At 39.4% G+C, this 18,106-nt stretch overlaps 2 protein-coding genes across 2 annotated transcripts; one reads left to right on the forward strand and one right to left on the reverse strand.

The window, feature by feature from the left end:
* Positions 1 to 1,461: 1,461 nt before the first annotated feature.
* ntan1 (N-terminal asparagine amidase) lies at positions 1,462 to 6,489 on the reverse strand. The gene is made up of 10 exons (XM_006790624.3): positions 6,284 to 6,489; positions 5,195 to 5,297; positions 4,206 to 4,271; positions 3,675 to 3,783; positions 3,508 to 3,581; positions 3,363 to 3,416; positions 3,212 to 3,265; positions 3,032 to 3,129; positions 2,605 to 2,718; positions 1,462 to 2,496 (listed from the first exon to the last, which is right to left on the reverse strand). Exons 1-10 carry the CDS (start codon positions 6,362 to 6,364, stop codon positions 2,326 to 2,328), a joined length of 924 nt encoding a protein of 307 aa, XP_006790687.2. The 5' UTR covers positions 6,365 to 6,489; the 3' UTR covers positions 1,462 to 2,325.
* A 300-nt stretch (positions 6,490 to 6,789) lies between these two features.
* LOC102799025 (putative ATP-dependent RNA helicase DDX17) lies at positions 6,790 to 17,816 on the forward strand. Its single transcript, XM_087842061.1, has 13 exons — positions 6,790 to 7,132; positions 9,038 to 9,197; positions 9,453 to 9,549; positions 9,825 to 9,958; positions 10,156 to 10,221; positions 10,349 to 10,490; positions 10,607 to 10,767; positions 10,864 to 11,036; positions 11,123 to 11,233; positions 11,339 to 11,400; positions 11,524 to 11,583; positions 14,336 to 14,569; positions 16,516 to 17,816. Exons 1-13 carry the CDS (start codon positions 7,080 to 7,082, stop codon positions 17,019 to 17,021), a joined length of 1,959 nt encoding a protein of 652 aa, XP_087698187.1. The 5' UTR covers positions 6,790 to 7,079; the 3' UTR covers positions 17,022 to 17,816.
* The last annotated feature ends 290 nt before the right edge of the window (positions 17,817 to 18,106 follow it).

Consider the following 18,106-nt stretch of genomic DNA (forward strand, 5'->3'; position numbering starts at 1 on the left):
GTGTGTTGAAGACATGTCCTGGTCAAAAATGACTCCAAGGTTCCTCACAGCGTTACTGGAGGCCAAGGTAATGCCATCCAGAGTAAGAATCTGGTTAGACACCATATTTCTAAGATTTTCAGGGCCGAGTACAGTAACCTCAGTTTTATCTGAATTAAGAGAAAGTTAGCAGCCATCCAGGTCTTTATGTCTTTAAGACATTCCTGCAGTTTAACTAATTGGTGTGTGTTACCTGGCTTCCTGGACAGATAGAGTTGGGTGTCTTCTGCATAGCAGTGAAAATGGATACTATGTCTTCTAATGATGCTGCCTAGGGGAAGCATGTATAATGTAAACAGAATTGGTCCTAGCACCGAACCCTGTGGAACACCATAATTGACCTTAGTGTGTGAAGAGGACTCTCCATTTACATGTACAAATTGGAGTCTATTAGATAGATATGATACAAACCACTGCAGTGAAGTACCTGTAATACCTACAGCATGTTCTAATCGCTCTAATAGGATATTATGGTCAACAGTATCGAATGCTGCACTAAGGTCTAGCAGGACAAGCACAGAGATGAGTCCACTGTCAGAGGCTATAAGAAGATCATTTGTAACCTTCACTAAAGCTGTTTCTGTGCTGTGATGAGCTCTGAAACCTGACTGAAACTCTTCAAATAAGCCATTCCTCTGCAGATGATCTGTTAGCTGTTTGACAACTACTCTTTCAAGGATTTTTGATATGAAAGGAAGGTTGGAGATTGGCCTATAATTAGCTAAGACTGCTGGGTCTAGAGATGGCTTTTTGAGTAAAGGTTTAACTGCAGCCACCTCATCAGTTCTTCTGACAGTAACAGTTTAGTCGGTATAGCACATTTGAAGCCACTAATAAGGAGCATTTAGGATACCCCCCACCCCCTCAAAATAAATAAATAAATAAAAACCTAAGCACTGCACATAACCCAGCACACAGTACACACCTAGGCATAAAGTACACACAAACACACATTCAAGCATAAGTACATGCACTCACACAGGCATACTTACAAAGAACCTACTGTGTATGTTGCAGGAAAAGCTAATTTAAAATGAAAATGAAGCATTGATTTAAGTTACCTGACTGAAGGAAGAATGCCTTTCCAAAGTTTAGATGCCAACACCTCCAAAACGTGATCTGCTCTGGATTCAAAATTAGATCACAGAAAAAGGCCCTGATCCGATGAATAGAGGCGCCGACTGCTGGAATTTATGTCTCAGAAGATTTGTAGGAGCAGGAACCTGGTCATGTAGGGATTTCTAGGTTTTAAAATTATAATAGAATGTACTGATTTGCATCTAGAGCACAGACACACACATTTTATCTAATAAAACACATTGACACTTTTTACAAATGGCATTTGAGCAAACTGTTGCAAATTATCAACCAAAAATGTATTTTTCAATCTGAACAATGCGAGCATTCAAAACAGATTTCCTCATTCACCTTTATTTCTCAACAAATACAGCATGTTCACAAGTTCCAACAATTTACACTGAATTTATCAAGCACCTTAAAACACAACTGATGAAAAGGCCATGAATGAAATTTTTATCAGGCAAAACTAGTAAAACCGCATTTTCTTTAATTAAAAAAAACAATCCATAACATCCACACTGCAGATTACCATACAAATGTACACATGCAGTTTGTAAAACAAACATTCTTAGCCAGGTCTGCAAAAGAATATAGCTTATGATAAAATATCTTTTACACGGTAGATGTGTTTTTAGTCAAAAAATAAACTTGAACTATTACACAATGAAGAATTTAATTGTTCATCAAAATACATGATAGAAATTGTTGCTGCACATTAATTTCTTAACTTTTATATGTCTACTGTCTTCTGGCTTTGGGAGAGGAGGTAATCAATCAGAGCTGTGTCACATCTGAAACTGATTCTAACACTTGACTAATACTGAACCCATAATGTGGAAAAGGTCAGCACTTGGGACACCTGGTGAGACACTGTAAATGATTTCCTTTAAAAAGGGAAAACAAAGAAGCAGTAGGACCTTATCCTGAACTTGCTGCAGTACAGCACACTTCGTATGAAGTCCTGAAAGTGAGAAAAACTATTAGAGGCACGAACAAAGACACTGCCTCTACTCATTCCACTGGACCAGCCAGATGAGTCAGGAAAGCAATTTCAACAGATACATGTTCAAGTAAAGTAAACTCCATTTTAAGACACAATAAACACAGAACAGAAATCAGGTGAGAGGGTCACAGTGCATCCCACTGAGCTGAGAGACAAAAAAAGTCAGCTACTGGGTTAAGGTTCAGCGAGAAAAGAGTTGGACTCTATGACTGGACAACCCTCTCCCAGTCCCCAGTCTCCGTCCTGTGGTAGAACTGTGGTTGACCCCCTGGAAACAGGCTTTCAGAGTTGGGGTGGTCTAAAAGGAATTGAATAGTGGACTTCATATGCTGGACAAAGTGCGGTGGCTCGGCCCTCGGAGAGGTGGACAGGTACTAAATAAGAGGACGAAATACCAAAGTCATAGTCTGTTTTATATACTCACAAAAAAAGCTTCTTGTCATTGGTTAACAACCAAAGACAATAACTTCCAATAATGTTACCTTTAAAATTGTGTCATCATTCTGTGACAACCAGAAGGCAATATCCAGATTCTGAGACCATGTGCATGGGCCGATTTGAAAAAGTCCCCGACTCGAGTCATATATGTTAACCATCTGCAAGGGATGATTATTTTAATTGGTATGTTTTAGTTTTTTGCCAGCAAAAAACAAAAACTAAACATAAAAATAACAACAATTTCAAGATCCCAGATCTGTTATCCATTAAAACACAGACTTGTGAAAACATTTTCAAGTCACTTCAGTAAGTACTGGAAGTCAGAAAAAAAAATCAGTGATGATGTAATCTGAGGATCTCTTTAAAAATTAACAGATTGATTAAATATGAGGTAGACAACTGAAAATTGTGTATAGCCAAACATGCATTTTACTCTCAAAAAAATCACATCATGTCATGTTTGCAGAGCACCTCTCCTCCCGTGAAGGTCCGTGCTGATCGCAGCTCCTCCGCAGGGCCTTTATGAGGGAAGGAGGCGGGGTAAACGTCCCCTGTTTTAACATCTACACCTGTTCAGAAACAAAGTCACAACATATTAAAGGCTGAATACCACGAAAGCACTGGATCCTGTTCTGTAACGGTATCACTTACCAATTCCATATACTACAGGTCTGTGAGTTCCATTAACAACCACATCGTTCATTTCTACAACAGCGAATCGAAGGCACGATTAGAGCAAAGGTTTTGTTTTGACAGGTGTATCTAAACAGTCTTCAACAGTTAAAACAAACATCAAAGTTACCTGTGATGCAGCATGTTTCCAGATGAATATCCTCCTTCTGTACCTGGAACGCTGCTGTGAAGTGATAAAAAGCCATTTAAGTTATGCAAGGTCTGCTGCTGCGTTACACTGCAGTGCAACATGAAGTAAATTTGTAAGGTTATACCCAGTATATCAAGGCTGAGGTTATGGGATGTTTTTGAGTCGTCATTGAATCCCCCGACAAGATGGAGCTCAAGTCTGCATATTGGAAAGGAGAGGAGAAATGTAAATTAATTAATTAATTAGTTGAATAATCTGGAATTTTACTGCTTTTTTATGTGTGTGTCATACCTGCCCTCCTTACAAGCATCACTCAGTGATGTCACCGCTTTCACGAGGAGTGGTACTTCAGACCAAGTGCTGGAACCGTCACAATGACCTAGACAAACTGCTCCACTTCCTAAGAAATAATGAAACGTAATTGTTAACCACAAATTCAAAATACAGTTTCCTTTTATAATGCCTTAGCACAAATGGTAAATGGCCTATATTTGTATAGCGCTTTACTAGTCCTTAAGGACCCCAAAGCGCTTTACACGTTCAGTCATCCACCCATTCACACACACATTCACACACTGATGATGGCAAGCTACATTGTAGCCACAGTCGCCCTGGGGCACACTGACAGAGGCGAGGCTGCCAGACACTGGCGCCACTGGGCCGTCTGACCACCACCAGTAGGCAACAGGTGAAGTGTCTTGCCCAAGGACACAACGACCGAGACTGTTGGAGCCGGGGCTCAAACCGGCAACCTTCCGATTACAAGACGAACTGCCAACTCTTGAGCCACGATCGCCCCAAATGTGGTAAAGGATTTCTCACCAGTGTGCCGCAGCACAACCAAATGGCAGGTTGTGGCATCATCAGATCCAATGACTGAAACGCATTCTGTTAAAAATAAGACAACAAAGCATGTTACTGTTACAGTGCAGCACATGATCTGGAAGACCAAATAAACATGCTGAAGTGCTGAATTTTATACCAAATAGTCCATAAATAAATAAATAAATAAAAGCAGAGTGACGCTTAGAACAATTCTTGATCCAAAAGCTATTCAGTGGTCAGACTTCATCACACACTGCTAAGGTTTCTGTTGTTGGCTGAATGCCTTGTAGAACAACAAGTTTTACTTGTTGTTCAGCATCAGTAAAAGCATGCAGACTTAAAGCTGTGATGTGACACCAGCCTGCAGGAGATGCATTCATTCAGTTTTTCATGGGAAAATATTTTTTTCCTTTAAAGCAACCAATCAACATGATGGAGCCAAGAGTTTTCACACTTGAGGTTGAGCAGCAATGGCAAAAAGTATCCCCAAAGATTTCTTTACCTAGCTTGATGATGAGGTGGAACTGTCACTGAAAGTAATTCATGAATATAAGGCAGAAAACATAGACTGGGATTTATTCCACATACTGCTACATATTAGAGTGGGTACCAGGCACGTTATCCATCCATCACTTTAATGCTTTGGCAATTAAAGTAAAGTGCAGACACAAGCGGAGTAAAATTACAAAATGTGTGAGAGCTTAGTTAGCTTCATTTTTGTAACTGATATGACAAAAATGGGAAGTGAAAATGTCTATGTCTTCTTTTTCAGTAGCCTCTGTGTCTGCCTATCCAGCCCAAAACATAACCCTTGAGTTTTCAAGCTAAAACTGGTTCAACAGCATCTCCACCCATCTCTGTTATGTGGGCCCTAAAAGATCAAAGCTGTGTGAGGGTAACGTGTAGACATAATAAAAGTCTTATGTATCAGTGTGTATACAGCCTTGCGATGAGATCATCTGTTTCCAGTATTTTGTTTTACTCACTGTCTGCTGGTGTTGTTGCAGCAAACTCCCTCTGATGGACATACAGGAGGCACTTTGGATCAACATCAACAAGCGGCTTAGACCGAAATGCTTTTGCCTTTTCCTGTGACATGAAAGCAAAATAGTTAAATGGTTCAAAGTGATAAAAAAAAGAAAACAACACAAACTGATTTAGTATTTGACTCGGATATTTGTTCTGACCCTGACTAGTAAAGCTGGATCAATTATTGGGGACGACGGGATGCGGGCCAGCAGGTTTACAGGGGGTTACTAGTAGTTATGTTCGGTGAAACTTTAGTTGGGTAGTTTTATTGCACTTCCTGCAACAATTTGCAATTTTCAGCAGCTTAATATTATTTCACTTTTCCTCTCACTGTCTGCTCCACTCTCACAGTATGACTGAGAGACACAATAGTGTGACCATAAACAAAAGCAAGGTGCAGTGAAGACTCTCTCACTGAGCTGAAATGAGACCAGTGCAATAAACGCAGTGAATATTATTTTTTCATTTATCTTGTTATTTTATTTATCTTTCAACTTCCCCTTACTAAAAAACAAAAACAAAAAACAACTAACTGACATACAGTTAAAGAAGATTTGAAGACTAGATTATCAAAATAAAGGAACAAAGTAAGAAGGCTTGAATGAATCTTATTCTGAGCTAAGCACAGGTATCCTACCCATCTCGAGGATTTGGGATGGAATTGGGATTTGGCAAAGCGACATTTATGTGTAAAGTATTTGTTTATGTGGATGTTACTGTTATTGAGGGTTTGGATCTTTTTCATGTTCGTTATTAGTCCACATTGGATATCTATAGCTATAAACGAAATCTATATTTAAGGTACCTGAAACGTAGTCGTAGTGCAGTTCTAGAAATCATTCCTGTGTAACTTATTAGGTTTGGTTTTTTGCTTCATGCACAGATTTACAACCACTGACACTTACTTGGTTACTTTAGAGACAGTTAAATCTGCTATGTTATTAAATTATCAACTGCGATTTTGTTAGCATAACGATATACAGACAATTCCTATTAAATTAAAAGGAGGAGCTAACTATAGCAGCCACACTTTTGCAAAAACAAACCTGTAAATGTGGATTTTTGTCGAACAGGTCCGCTGTCGATCTTATGCGGTCAAGCGGTTTATTTTGAATGAACAAAGGCATTTCTTCAGGCTATGTGAACTTTACAGTGGTTGTCACGAAGAGCAAAAACTTCATATTACTATCTTTAAATATCACATGCTAAAGTCATTACTCAGTACAGTCATTGGTTCCACCCATCTGCTTGAACTTCCTGGAAGACTTTTCTTCGTCGCTTCACAGTCGGATGCTCCAGGTGAAGCATTAGCGCCCCCTACTGCTGAGTTAGAGATTCCTTATGTTCTTCGTTAAAAGTATGAGATTTGTGTCAACATAGAGCTTTTTTAACTTCTTTGTGGAGATCATTTTAAGGTCCCTCTATCTCACTTTGCCTTTTCACCGTGAAATAGGGCCCAAGGTTTTGACACCACACAGCGATAAAAAGCGCATTGTTTACACTTATCATATTCACCATTGCGGCTAGTGAATATGCGTACGTAGTAAAGGTTCGTTTTAGACGAGGCTACGTAAACTTACTAGCTGAAGTCACGTCGGGAAAGAGGGCAGGGAGGAAAGGAGCGAGCTAGCCGTTTAGCTACGTGACGTACACAATAATTGTGTAATAATCCCGATATTTACGCGTAATTATCGTCTAATAGAAAAATAACGGAAGGTTGCGACGTTCTTGTCGTTGTTCTCGTAAATTGCGCTTATTTTGCCGCCAATCGCCGAGCGAAACGAAAACAAACCACTCTCCGACGTCAAAGCTAGCATAACAAACACAACAGAACGGGAAAAAATGAGAGGGGGTTCATCTTATGGAGACAGAGACAGGGACCGTGGACGAGACAGGTGAGTTTTTAGTTTATATGTGAAAGCAACATATTTGACACACAATTAGCTTTACAGACCTGGACTTGGGAGGAAGTTCGACCTGAGGCCCTGTTTTTTTTTAATTAAACCCACAAACCCATAAAGCCTAGACTTCCTCAATATTTTCTTAATTTTATTGTTACTCCATTATTATTATTATTATTATTATTGTTATTATTACTATTATTATTATTGTTGTTATTTATTTATTTATTTTTACTTCATTATTAATGATTGCACAGAGTCGAGGGTTATAGTACATTTGCAGCAGTACAAATGCAACAGTTGCTTAAAAATGGTGTTGAATTGATGCCAGGATCAGAATCAGAATACTTTATTGATCCCGAGGGAAATTATGATAATTTCATAATAAATTATGATAAAGTAAGTAGTAGTAGTAAACTTTATTTATATAGCACCTTTCACAGACATATGTCACAAAGTGCTTTACAAGGTAAAAACATAATACAGTCATAAAATACACCATGAAAACCCTGGTCTAATTAAAAGCTTTTTGAAATAAAAATGTCTTTAGCTGCTTTTTGAAGGTCTCCACTGAGTCCAAACCCCGTAGAAATAGGGGAAGTGCATTCCACAATCTGGGTGCAACAGCTTGGAAAGATCGGTCCCCTCGGGTTTTAAAACGAGTGTGGGGGACCACTAAAAGATTTTGGTTTGCTGACCTCAGGTTACGAGTGGAGGTGTGTGTATGAATCAGATCAGCAATGTAGGGGGGTGCCTGTCTCTGTAATGCTCTAAAAGTTAAAACTAGAATTTTAAAATGGAACCTGAATCTGATTGGTAGCCAGTGCAGCGACTTTAACACAGGGGTCATATGAGCACCCTTGTTCGAGCGGGTCAGTAGCCTCGCTGCAGAGTTTTGAACAACCTGTAGGCGGGATAGCCCTTTCATGTTTAGACAAGTAAACAGGCTGTTACAGTAGTCAAGTCTTGTAGAGATAAAAGCATGTATTATCATCTCGAGTTCACTTGTTGACACGATGGATCTAAGTTTAGAAATGTTCCTCAGGTGAAAAAAGCAGGTTCTTACTGTCTGATTTAGATGTCCCTCCAAAGAAAAAGCTTCATCAAAAATGACACCCAAGTTTCTAAGGTTATGTTTCTGGGAGGAACCTAAGTCACCCAGTCGCCGTTTAATATCAGGTATTGCACTGCCTGGTGCAATAATCAAAGTTTCTGTTTTGTCTGGGTTTAGCTGTAAGCAGTTATTGTTCAACCATTGTTTAATGTTGGTTAAACAGTCAATCAGATTGGAGAGCTTTTGAGCTTCAGCAGGCTTAAACGAATAATAAAGTTCAGGTCGCCAGTATCTGCTGTTTAAATATCAGTACAACTTAGGGCTACCTGGTATTTTTAACATTAAATTTTATTACTTAGGAAATTGTAAAGGTAAAGTGTTGGGGTTTGTTACTTCTACCGGTGTACATAAGTAATCGTTGTGTCATCACACTACACTTACTAGCACACCTTCGGTGATGTATAGACATCTGAACTTAACTGAACATTATAACCCTAGGTTTATATCTGCTGCAGTCATTACATAATTTCTGTAAAGGATTAAAGGTATTATAACTATCTTAAAATAACCCTAAAGCTTTAGGTTATGTAAACAAAGCACAACAGAGCATTTATTGACTGGTGTAGAGGAGTTAAAGTCCTACAGTTTTTGTGGACTAATATAGGATTGGCACTGTAGACTTGATGATTATAATAAAATTACAGTGTTGTTACATGCATTTTCAGTAAGCGATACATATTTTGGTCAGGATCATAATTGCAGCATTAGCTCAACTGTCAATGCTTTGCTGCAGCTTGCGGTTCTGAGTCTTCTGTGCTCTTTATCTCATTGCTCTTATTTCTCAGGCCACGGTTTGGGCCCATGAGCGGTCGCGGTGGACCTCCACCAATGAAGTTTGGGAATCCAGGGGAGCGTCTTCGAAAGAAGAGGTGGAATCTGGATGAGCTGCCAAAATTTGAGAAGAACTTCTACACTGAACATCTTGAGGTGCAACGCGTGAATCAGGTAAATGTTTACTGTTTTTCTTCTACATCAGTAATATGAAAACGTGATTGACCTTATTTTTGGAGGGTATTTTTGGTAATAAGTTCTGTTTCAAATAGTGCTTTTGCTTGTGTGAGAAAAAGTGGAAACATACAATAAAAGCAGCAAAAATTGTAATTCTTTGGTAAAACTTTAGAACATACTCTGAAAAATGTGACCAATTTACACACCATCCCCTGATGTATGTTTTTCCCCTTCTTTTCTTGTTATGTATAGTATGAAGTGGAAGACTTCCGCAAAAGAAAGGAGATCACAATCAGAGGGTCCGGCTGTCCAAAGCCTGTCACCGCTTTTCACCACGCGCAGTTTCCTCGTCAGTAAAAAATACATTGCATAAACTATGATGCTGGCACAGATCATTTGTATAAAACATTAGCAAAGCATTAGTTTTAGTAATTTTTTCTTTCACAAACTCAAACATCCAGTGACTATAAAATCTCATAAATTTGTTTTAAAGCCATTATCAAAATGTTTCTTACACATACTGCAGGTATATTTAAACAAACAATTCTTCTGATGAAAGGAAACAAAGAAGATCAAAACATCTGCACAGCTTTTTGTTGATTGTCTCCCTCATTTTCCTGACAGAGTACGTGATGGATGTGCTGATGCAGCAGAACTTCAAGGAGCCCACAGCAATCCAGTCCCAGGGTTTTCCTGCGGCCCTGAGTGGCAGGGACATGGTGGGGATTGCACAGACTGGATCGGGAAAGACACTGGCTGTGAGAATCCTTCATCATTTGGGACCATGACAGAATTTTTAATGCTTTATTTAAAAGTCAATAATAATTTCTGTATGTAGCACATGTTGCTAGGTTAACTGCAGAAGTAGGAAGAAAATCATTGTTATACTTATACCAAAAGACTTTCAAATGGGCATTAGTTGGTTTTACTAATTTTTTTACAATTTTTCCTGCAGTACCTTCTTCCAGCTATTGTACACATCAACCACCAACCCTATCTGGAGAGGGGAGATGGTCCAATTGTAAGTTTAAACTTAATGTGTAATATAATACCATAATATAATACAGATTTTATTTAAATCATGATCTTAGTGCAGGTCTCCTGTCATTCTGTAACCTTCCTTATTTATTATCCTCATCTCTTCGTAGTGTTTGGTACTTGCCCCAACCAGAGAGTTGGCTCAGCAGGTACAACAGGTCGCTTATGACTATGGGAAGTCTTCCCGTATCAAAAGCACCTGTGTCTATGGTGGAGCTCCAAAAGGACCACAGATTCGAGACCTTGAACGAGGTATGGTTGGGTGTAGATAAGGACATGCAGTGGATTATTGAAAACTGTTATAAGGCGCACTTTGCCTGAGCACCTTTCAAGATGTGTATTGTTTTTTCTGGTCTTCTTGACTCTAGGGGTTGAGATTTGCATTGCCACACCTGGTCGCCTCATTGATTTCTTAGAGGCAGGGAAGACCAACCTGCGCCGCTGCACCTACTTAGTGCTGGATGAGGCTGACCGCATGTTGGACATGGGCTTTGAACCGCAGATTCGCAAGATAGTAGAACAAATTCGGGTAAGGCTGAGGGCTGGTTTACTATTAAGATTGTGGATAAAAACCTATCGTGGAAGTGTTTTTCAGTTAAAATCTATTTCCTTCTCTGTCTCTTAGCCTGACAGACAGACTCTGATGTGGAGTGCAACGTGGCCAAAAGAGGTTCGGCAGCTGGCTGAGGACTTCCTGAGGGACTACATCCAAATCAATATCGGAGCCCTTGAGCTCAGCGCCAACCACAACATCCTGCAAATAGTCGATGTCTGCATGGAGACTGAAAAGGACGACAAGTAAGAAACAAAAATATGACTACAGTAAAATAGCATGTTGTAATCTTTCATTATAGGTCTAATTTGAGCTCTTTCTTTGTTGGCAGACTCATTCAGCTGATGGAGGAGATAATGGCTGAAAAAGAGAACAAAACCATCATCTTTGTGGAGACTAAGAAACGCTGTGATGATCTTACACGGAGGATGAGGCGTGATGGGTGAGGAGCTACTCTCTCTTGTGATAATTACAAAGTATTTCTAGGAGAAATATTGAACATTAAAATACTGAAGGTGGAGTAATCTTGCTACTTTTTGTTTTCTAGGTGGCCGGCCATGTGCATTCACGGAGACAAGAGCCAGCCTGAAAGAGACTGGGTACTTACAGGTGAGGATAAAGTGGTGCCACCTTCTGTCTTGTCTTTGTTGTGGGTTATTTTCCTCCCATTCATCTGTTACCAGTATTTTACAAAATGATCCTCTTCTGTTGTTGTTTGATTTTATTCCACAGAATTTCGGAGTGGCAAAGCCCCCATTCTGATTGCCACTGATGTTGCCTCTCGTGGTCTGGGTATGTCTCACCACACAATAGCTCATAATATCTCACTATCTTAATAATTCATAATATCTCATGTAATTCTGTATCACTGTGTCATTGTGATTTGTTTTTTTAAATATATTTTTTTTCAGAAATAACTTTTAAATAATATATACATAAAAGAATAACACGGTTATAGTTGGTGGGTTCCTATTAAAGTGACCTCTGTTCTGCTAAATATCTTTACAAGTAGGCCAGTAGATTGTCTGTAAGTGGACAGCTGGAGATCAACCTTTCTTGCAATTGGCAGATATAAATCAAAACACAAAATATACATTTTCTTGCAGAATTGTCCTCCAACAATTACACTCAGGTGGTTTTATGTCAGTTTTTTGTTATTAGGAATGTATTAATTTGGGTCAACAATAATTACAAAATAACACTTAAATACACTAAGTACACATCTGCTATAAAAATAAAAAAAAGGCTACAATATTTTGCAAAAACTCATTGTTTGCCTTTCAGTACATGTACTTAATTCTAGTGGAAGATCACAAGTATGTCATTTGATCTGTTAACATTTTTGCATTTAAAAAATTAAGGTTAATAGATTTTTAAAAATTCATTTTAATTATGTTTCTATTATGAGTCAGCGTCATTATAGTAAATGAATAAAATAAAAGCTAAAGTGTAGTTAACTGAAATAAAACTCTTGAAAAAGGTTAACTGAAACTATATTTTGCACATAAACAAAACAAAATAAAAATATCCAAGAAATGTCTTTAGTTTTAGTATTTCTCAGGTTGGCCGAAATTTACCAATACAGCCGGTATTGGTACAGATTTCTATTGAGATATAGGGTATTTATGTCATACTTATGTCACTGTGTACCAGGAAGAAGCGTCTTCTTCTTTTTGAAAATTACACTCCATATTATAATACTTAAAAAAAACTTGTAAAGCTAAAGCTTAAAATAATAAAAAATTAACTACAACTAAAAGTTATCAAAAAAAACCTGCAATGAGTAAGTCCATACTAAAATCTAAAAAAAAAGTTAAATACAAAACTAATAACACTTCTGGTTCTGGTTTTAACCTATTAATGTGGTCTCTCGGTTAAACAGGACATTAGCACATTAGTTACAGGAGATTAATACACCAGTAATTTCGTATTATACAGTGTGTACTGTACTTACTTACTGTAATAATGTGACAGTCTAACGGACCATTTTGTCCAGTATGGAGGCTGCAGGCCCTCTGGTCCACTGGGTTTATAGTCTGTTTCTTGTTACTGCAGTTTAAAGGCTTCCTTCAAACGGGGCTCTTTGGCACGCTGCCTGAAAGGAGGGGTGTGTGGGACAGATGCTCCTGTGCACCTTTTCTTATGTCTCCTTTGTGGTGTCAGGACAAATTTACTAAGGATGTCGCACATATTGCACTTTTTTTTAAATCTAAGCGTTAAACGATAAATTGTGTAGTTGTCCCTTTATTCTGCAAAAATGTTAAAGTTTGCTATGTTTTGCAGATGCATATGTGTAGAATAAAGACAGATGAATTTTCTCAGATCCACTTGTTGACAGGATAATCTTGAGAAGGGGGGATAAGTGAAAGTGTCTTAATTTTTCCAAAATCCCCATGACCGAATCCTTGTTCTCTTTTCCCCTCTTCTCCTCTCAGGGTTTGGCAGCACATGGCAGCTGTAACAATCTGCGCTGCTGTCACTGCCCCCTCATTCACGTTAAAATAGAAGCTTCGCTAGTTTTAGAGGGATTACAGCCCCTCTTATTCGACTAAAAAAAGATCCCCCCTGCCCAGTATTGTCAGAGTTTGTAAATCCAACGAGCCTTCCTTGGGAGCAGCCTGAGGTTCCTGTATGTCTGCCCATCGGTCCGTCCCAAAAAGCAGACAGACAGGAGAGAGAGAGTTAGACGGGCTCGTCTGGATCCAGTCCTGGCCAGGGTCTGAGGAGGGCCCTGCAATGCGGCGAGAGAGCAACAGAACCACCCGTTGTGTGTGTGTGTGTTTGTGTATACGTGTGTGCGTTTGCGTAGCTGGGTGTGTCTCTGGAGATTTAACGGTTCTGCTCCCGTCTGACGTTGCTGGTGTGAGCAGAAGGTGAGGGAGGAATCCCGTCTCCCTCTCCCTCAGCCCCTCCTCGTGAACCAGGACTGATCAGGGGGGACTGACTACCTTTGTAAACACAACATGAAGGGGGTAAGTACCTCACCACCCCTTTGTCCTAACTCCTCCACGAGCTCACCATACATTCAGGTACTGCCTTAGTGCTCATTAAAATCAGTAGCATTCAATCACGGTACATTATTATTCCTATGTAGTAGGTAATGGTTAATTAAGTGGCTTCCCTCTGTCACGATCGAGGGGAGAAGGGAGACTTATTGATCAGCAGTGCTGTCAGAGCCCCACATCTTCTGTAATGAGAAACAGACTCGTTGTCCTCGCACATTCTGAGCAGCAGTCACATTAATGTGAAGATTACAAATCCAAATCATGATTTCAGCTGAATGCCATGCTCACTTTATATCTGCTGAGCACAAAAAGCTACTTTTCAGTTCTTTTTGAATGTCGTTTGGATTTTTGCATGATGTCTAAATAAGCAGGTAAGTTATTCGTTTAGAAATTCTCCTAATAATGCATTTGGAAGATATTTAGTTGTAATCATATATTTGGGCTAAAATAAAATTAACTTTTTTCTCCAGAAGTCCTGATCTTGAGATTCTCATGTATTTACTTTCTCCCTTCCTCTAATATTGGTTTTAATTCAAAAGATGTGGAGGATGTCAAGTTCGTCATCAACTATGACTATCCAAGCTCCTCTGAGGATTATGTCCATCGTATTGGGCGTACAGCTCGCAGTACCAACAAGGGCACTGCTTACACCTTCTTCACCCCAGGAAACCTGCGACAGGCACGAGACCTTGTCCGGGTGCTGGAGGAGGCACACCAAGCCATCAATCCTAAATTACTTCAGCTTGTGGACTCGGGCCGTGGAGGAGGCGGCGGTAAGAAGGACTCTGTCACGCTCTTAAACCTCAGTCAAATCACACAAATTTTGTGTGTAAAAAGGCTATCCATAAATATTTATCATACAACAGAAAGTGCTATTTTTTATCATTTAATGATGATTAATGAGTTTTGGTACTCTGTTTTAGACTCCTAGTACTGAAATCAGTCTTAAAACGTATTTCTTCCCTGTGAATCTGTTTGTCCTGATTGTCCTTTACATATTTTTACACCTTTGGTTCTAGGCTGCTGTTTAAGTTTTAATATGTAAGGCAATAGAGCAACACAGGTACCTGTTCAGTATGGTCAGTGACAGTTGACTAGCCTTATTGTAGTGCAGGAAACACTACTGAAAAATGTCACACACAGCTTGGTCAAGGAAAGTCACTGCCTAGATTTAAATAAGCAAACAGTTAAGAATGTTCTATTGAATAACTACTGCAGTGATTAATATGTTTCACATGGAAGCAATGGTGAACCACGGTGTTTGAGGAAGAAATAAGAAAACAATCTTGAATGATGACCATCAGTGATAACTTAAACGTTTCAGATTGTTAAATATTATCAGTAGAACTCACAGTAAACTCATAAGATTGGGGTGAAACACCTGTGTGGCCTTAAGGAAACCACTCGTCAGTGATGCTAACTGGAAAGAAGGCATCTTCTAGTGGGGGACGAGTCAGGCCATGGACAGGTTGTAGATGATTTTGTGAATTGGTGTGATGAGTCCTTCCTTTCACTTAATGTGTCAAAAACTAAAGACATGATTATTGATTTTAGGAATTCCTCTTATAGCTCATCACCTACTATCATTAAAACTGCCGATATTGGGATAGTTGAGAGTTATAAATATCTAGGTGTGGTACTTGACCATAAACTGTGTTTTGAATCTCATGCTGATGCCACTACTAAAAAAGTTCAACAAAGACTGTTCTTTTTAAGGAAAATGAGATCTTTTAATGTCTCATCTGAGATGTTGTCCTTGTTTTATAGAAGTTTTATCGAATCTGTGATGTCTTTTGTATTGCTGCCTGGTTTGGTAACCTGACGGTGAAGAATAAGAATCGGTTGGGACTTCTGGTAAAAACTGCTAGCAAAATTTCAGGGCGCTGGCAAGATGGACTTTTGGCCATTTACAATAGAAATGTGCTTAGAAAGGCTCATTCTATTATTAACTGTGTGAACCATCCACTTCACAGTGAGTTTGAGTTGTTGCCTTCCGGCCGCCGTTTTAGAGTACCTCCGAGGAGGACTAAAAGACTCCAGGTCTCTTTTATCCGTACTGCGTCTTGTCTCCTTAATGGCAAATAATTGTCCTTGAACTTTCCATCATTATTATTGTTATTATTATTTTATAGTATTGTTCTGTTTATTTTTATCCTGCTGCTAAACTAATTTCCCCTTGTGGGACAATAAAGAAATTGAATTGAATCCCTCATGAAACGATGCCCCCATAATGCTTAGTGTCTTCATATAAGCTTGTAGGGTTAGTGTTTCGATCTGGGGTTCCTGTGGTGGTCAAATTTAGGTTCAGCAATATTAAGTTCCTAAAAATGAGGTCAGTTGACTACCTAAATATATCAGATTACCTGTTTTTCCTAACAATGGATATTTTCCTATTTGTGTACTCTTAACATGAAAATGCCTGGATTTATCAGGCTGAAAGTGTGCTTCAGGGATCATGGGACATTGTTCTCACACATGGATTGGCCACCACAGGTTGGCCTTCTATTCTTTTGCTTAATTATATTTACAAAGTTATTACTCTGTATTTTTTTTTACTTTATCATATTCTATTTTATTGAGTTACTTTACTTTATTTCACCTTTTTTTTTTGATTTGGTGGATAAAAAACAAGAATTTTCCAGTATATTGTGTGTGTTAATCTAAGTATGTTCTTACCTGAAAAGATATGATGAATAATTGTTGAATTGCTGTTTTTCAGGTGGAAGAATGCGTTACCGTGGCAGCAACTCCAACAACCCGAACCTGATGTACCAGGAAGAGTGTGATCGTCGTATGCGCTCCAGCGGCGGCGTGGGCAAAGACAACCGCAGCGGCTTCAACCGTGACAATCGCAACAACCGTGACGGAGACCGCTCCTCTTCTTCCTCCTACAGGGACCGAAGCCGGGATCACCGAAACAACTACAACTCAGGCTCGGATCAGTACCAGAGCTACAACAGTGGGGGCGGTGGCGGCGGAAGTGGCGGCAGCTACAACTCTCGCAGTGGAAGCCAGGCCGGGAGCGTCGGAGGTCAGGATCAGACGAGCCAACCGCAGGGTCAGTTTGGCCAGGCTCCTCCTCCACCATCAGGGGGCCTGCAGCCCCTAATGGCTCAGCAATTTGCTCCACCACAGCCCCCACTCATGGGCTTCATGGGGCAACCGCCGTACCCGTTTCCTTCGCCTCCCGCTCCTCCCCCAGGCCTGCCACCTCCCAGGAAGTAAACTGAACAAGCACCGAGTTCATTTGTGCTACTTGTGCGTCCACAGGTTACCTTTGTGGGCTTTTCAAAAACTCTTGAAATCACGTAGAGGCAGGGGTTTCAAGGGCATATGTGTAAGGAGGTAAGGGCTTATATTTTCTATTTGTTTTGTACTTTTTAATACACCCAAAATGTGGAATTTAAATTGTCTGATAGAAAAGGAAATCTTCAAAATTTACCAAGGGTTTTCTAAAGTAGACTGCCACTGTACCTGCACCATGAACCATAAGGGAAACAAGTATTGTGTTTCGATTCCAAACAAATGCCTCAGAGGATGTGATCTACTTAAAGGATTTGATTAAAATGAAAGCGACTTTAGACTGAGGCCTCAGTATTATGTGGATCAGAGGGCGGGTCTGCTATAAATTCATTAATAGTCACATTCCAGGCTCATATCATTCTTGAGCGCTATATTAGTCTACACTTGTTCAGTTTGAGAAATTCTGGCTAGCATTACATTTTATTTATTCTTTACATTATAGCTTTATTCTCTGAAGCAACATTGAAGTTTGTGTCTCTTCTCTCCAGTAGTTGTCATACCAGTCAATCATTGCGTTTGTAGTGTGATCGTTGTACTAGAGTCAGATTTTGTCACGCATGCTTTTCCTTTCTGCTGTCCCGCAGCATTAATAAGCACATTGTTGACTTAACTGCAGATTGTTGCTCGTTTCCCTTTTCCCCCTCAACGTGTTCTTTTTATTGCGTTTTCCTAAATAAATCAAACCAATAAAGTGTTTCCTACTTTTCAAATGATTAATGAAGCGTGTACACCTGGTTACTTCCCTGTTAAGATGACCTTCACTACATTATTATAGTACATTCTTAGGATTATGCACGTTTTTGTTTTTTTTTTGATCAGTAAATGCATATTGGTGGGGATGGAAGTTGACTTCTGTTTACAGATGGTGCACAAAATTATGACTAACATGGACATGGGTTACAAGGAATGTGCTACATGCAGTTTTTTTTGTAGAAAATGGTTTCTATAAACTTCAGCCTAGTATTTATATCTAAAACAGGTTTGGTAAAGGGGGAATCCGCTCCGAT

This window comes from Neolamprologus brichardi, chromosome 6, assembly GCF_056152115.1.
Source record: "Neolamprologus brichardi isolate AB-2024 chromosome 6, ASM5615211v1, whole genome shotgun sequence".
NCBI lineage: Eukaryota > Metazoa > Chordata > Actinopteri > Cichliformes > Cichlidae > Neolamprologus > Neolamprologus brichardi.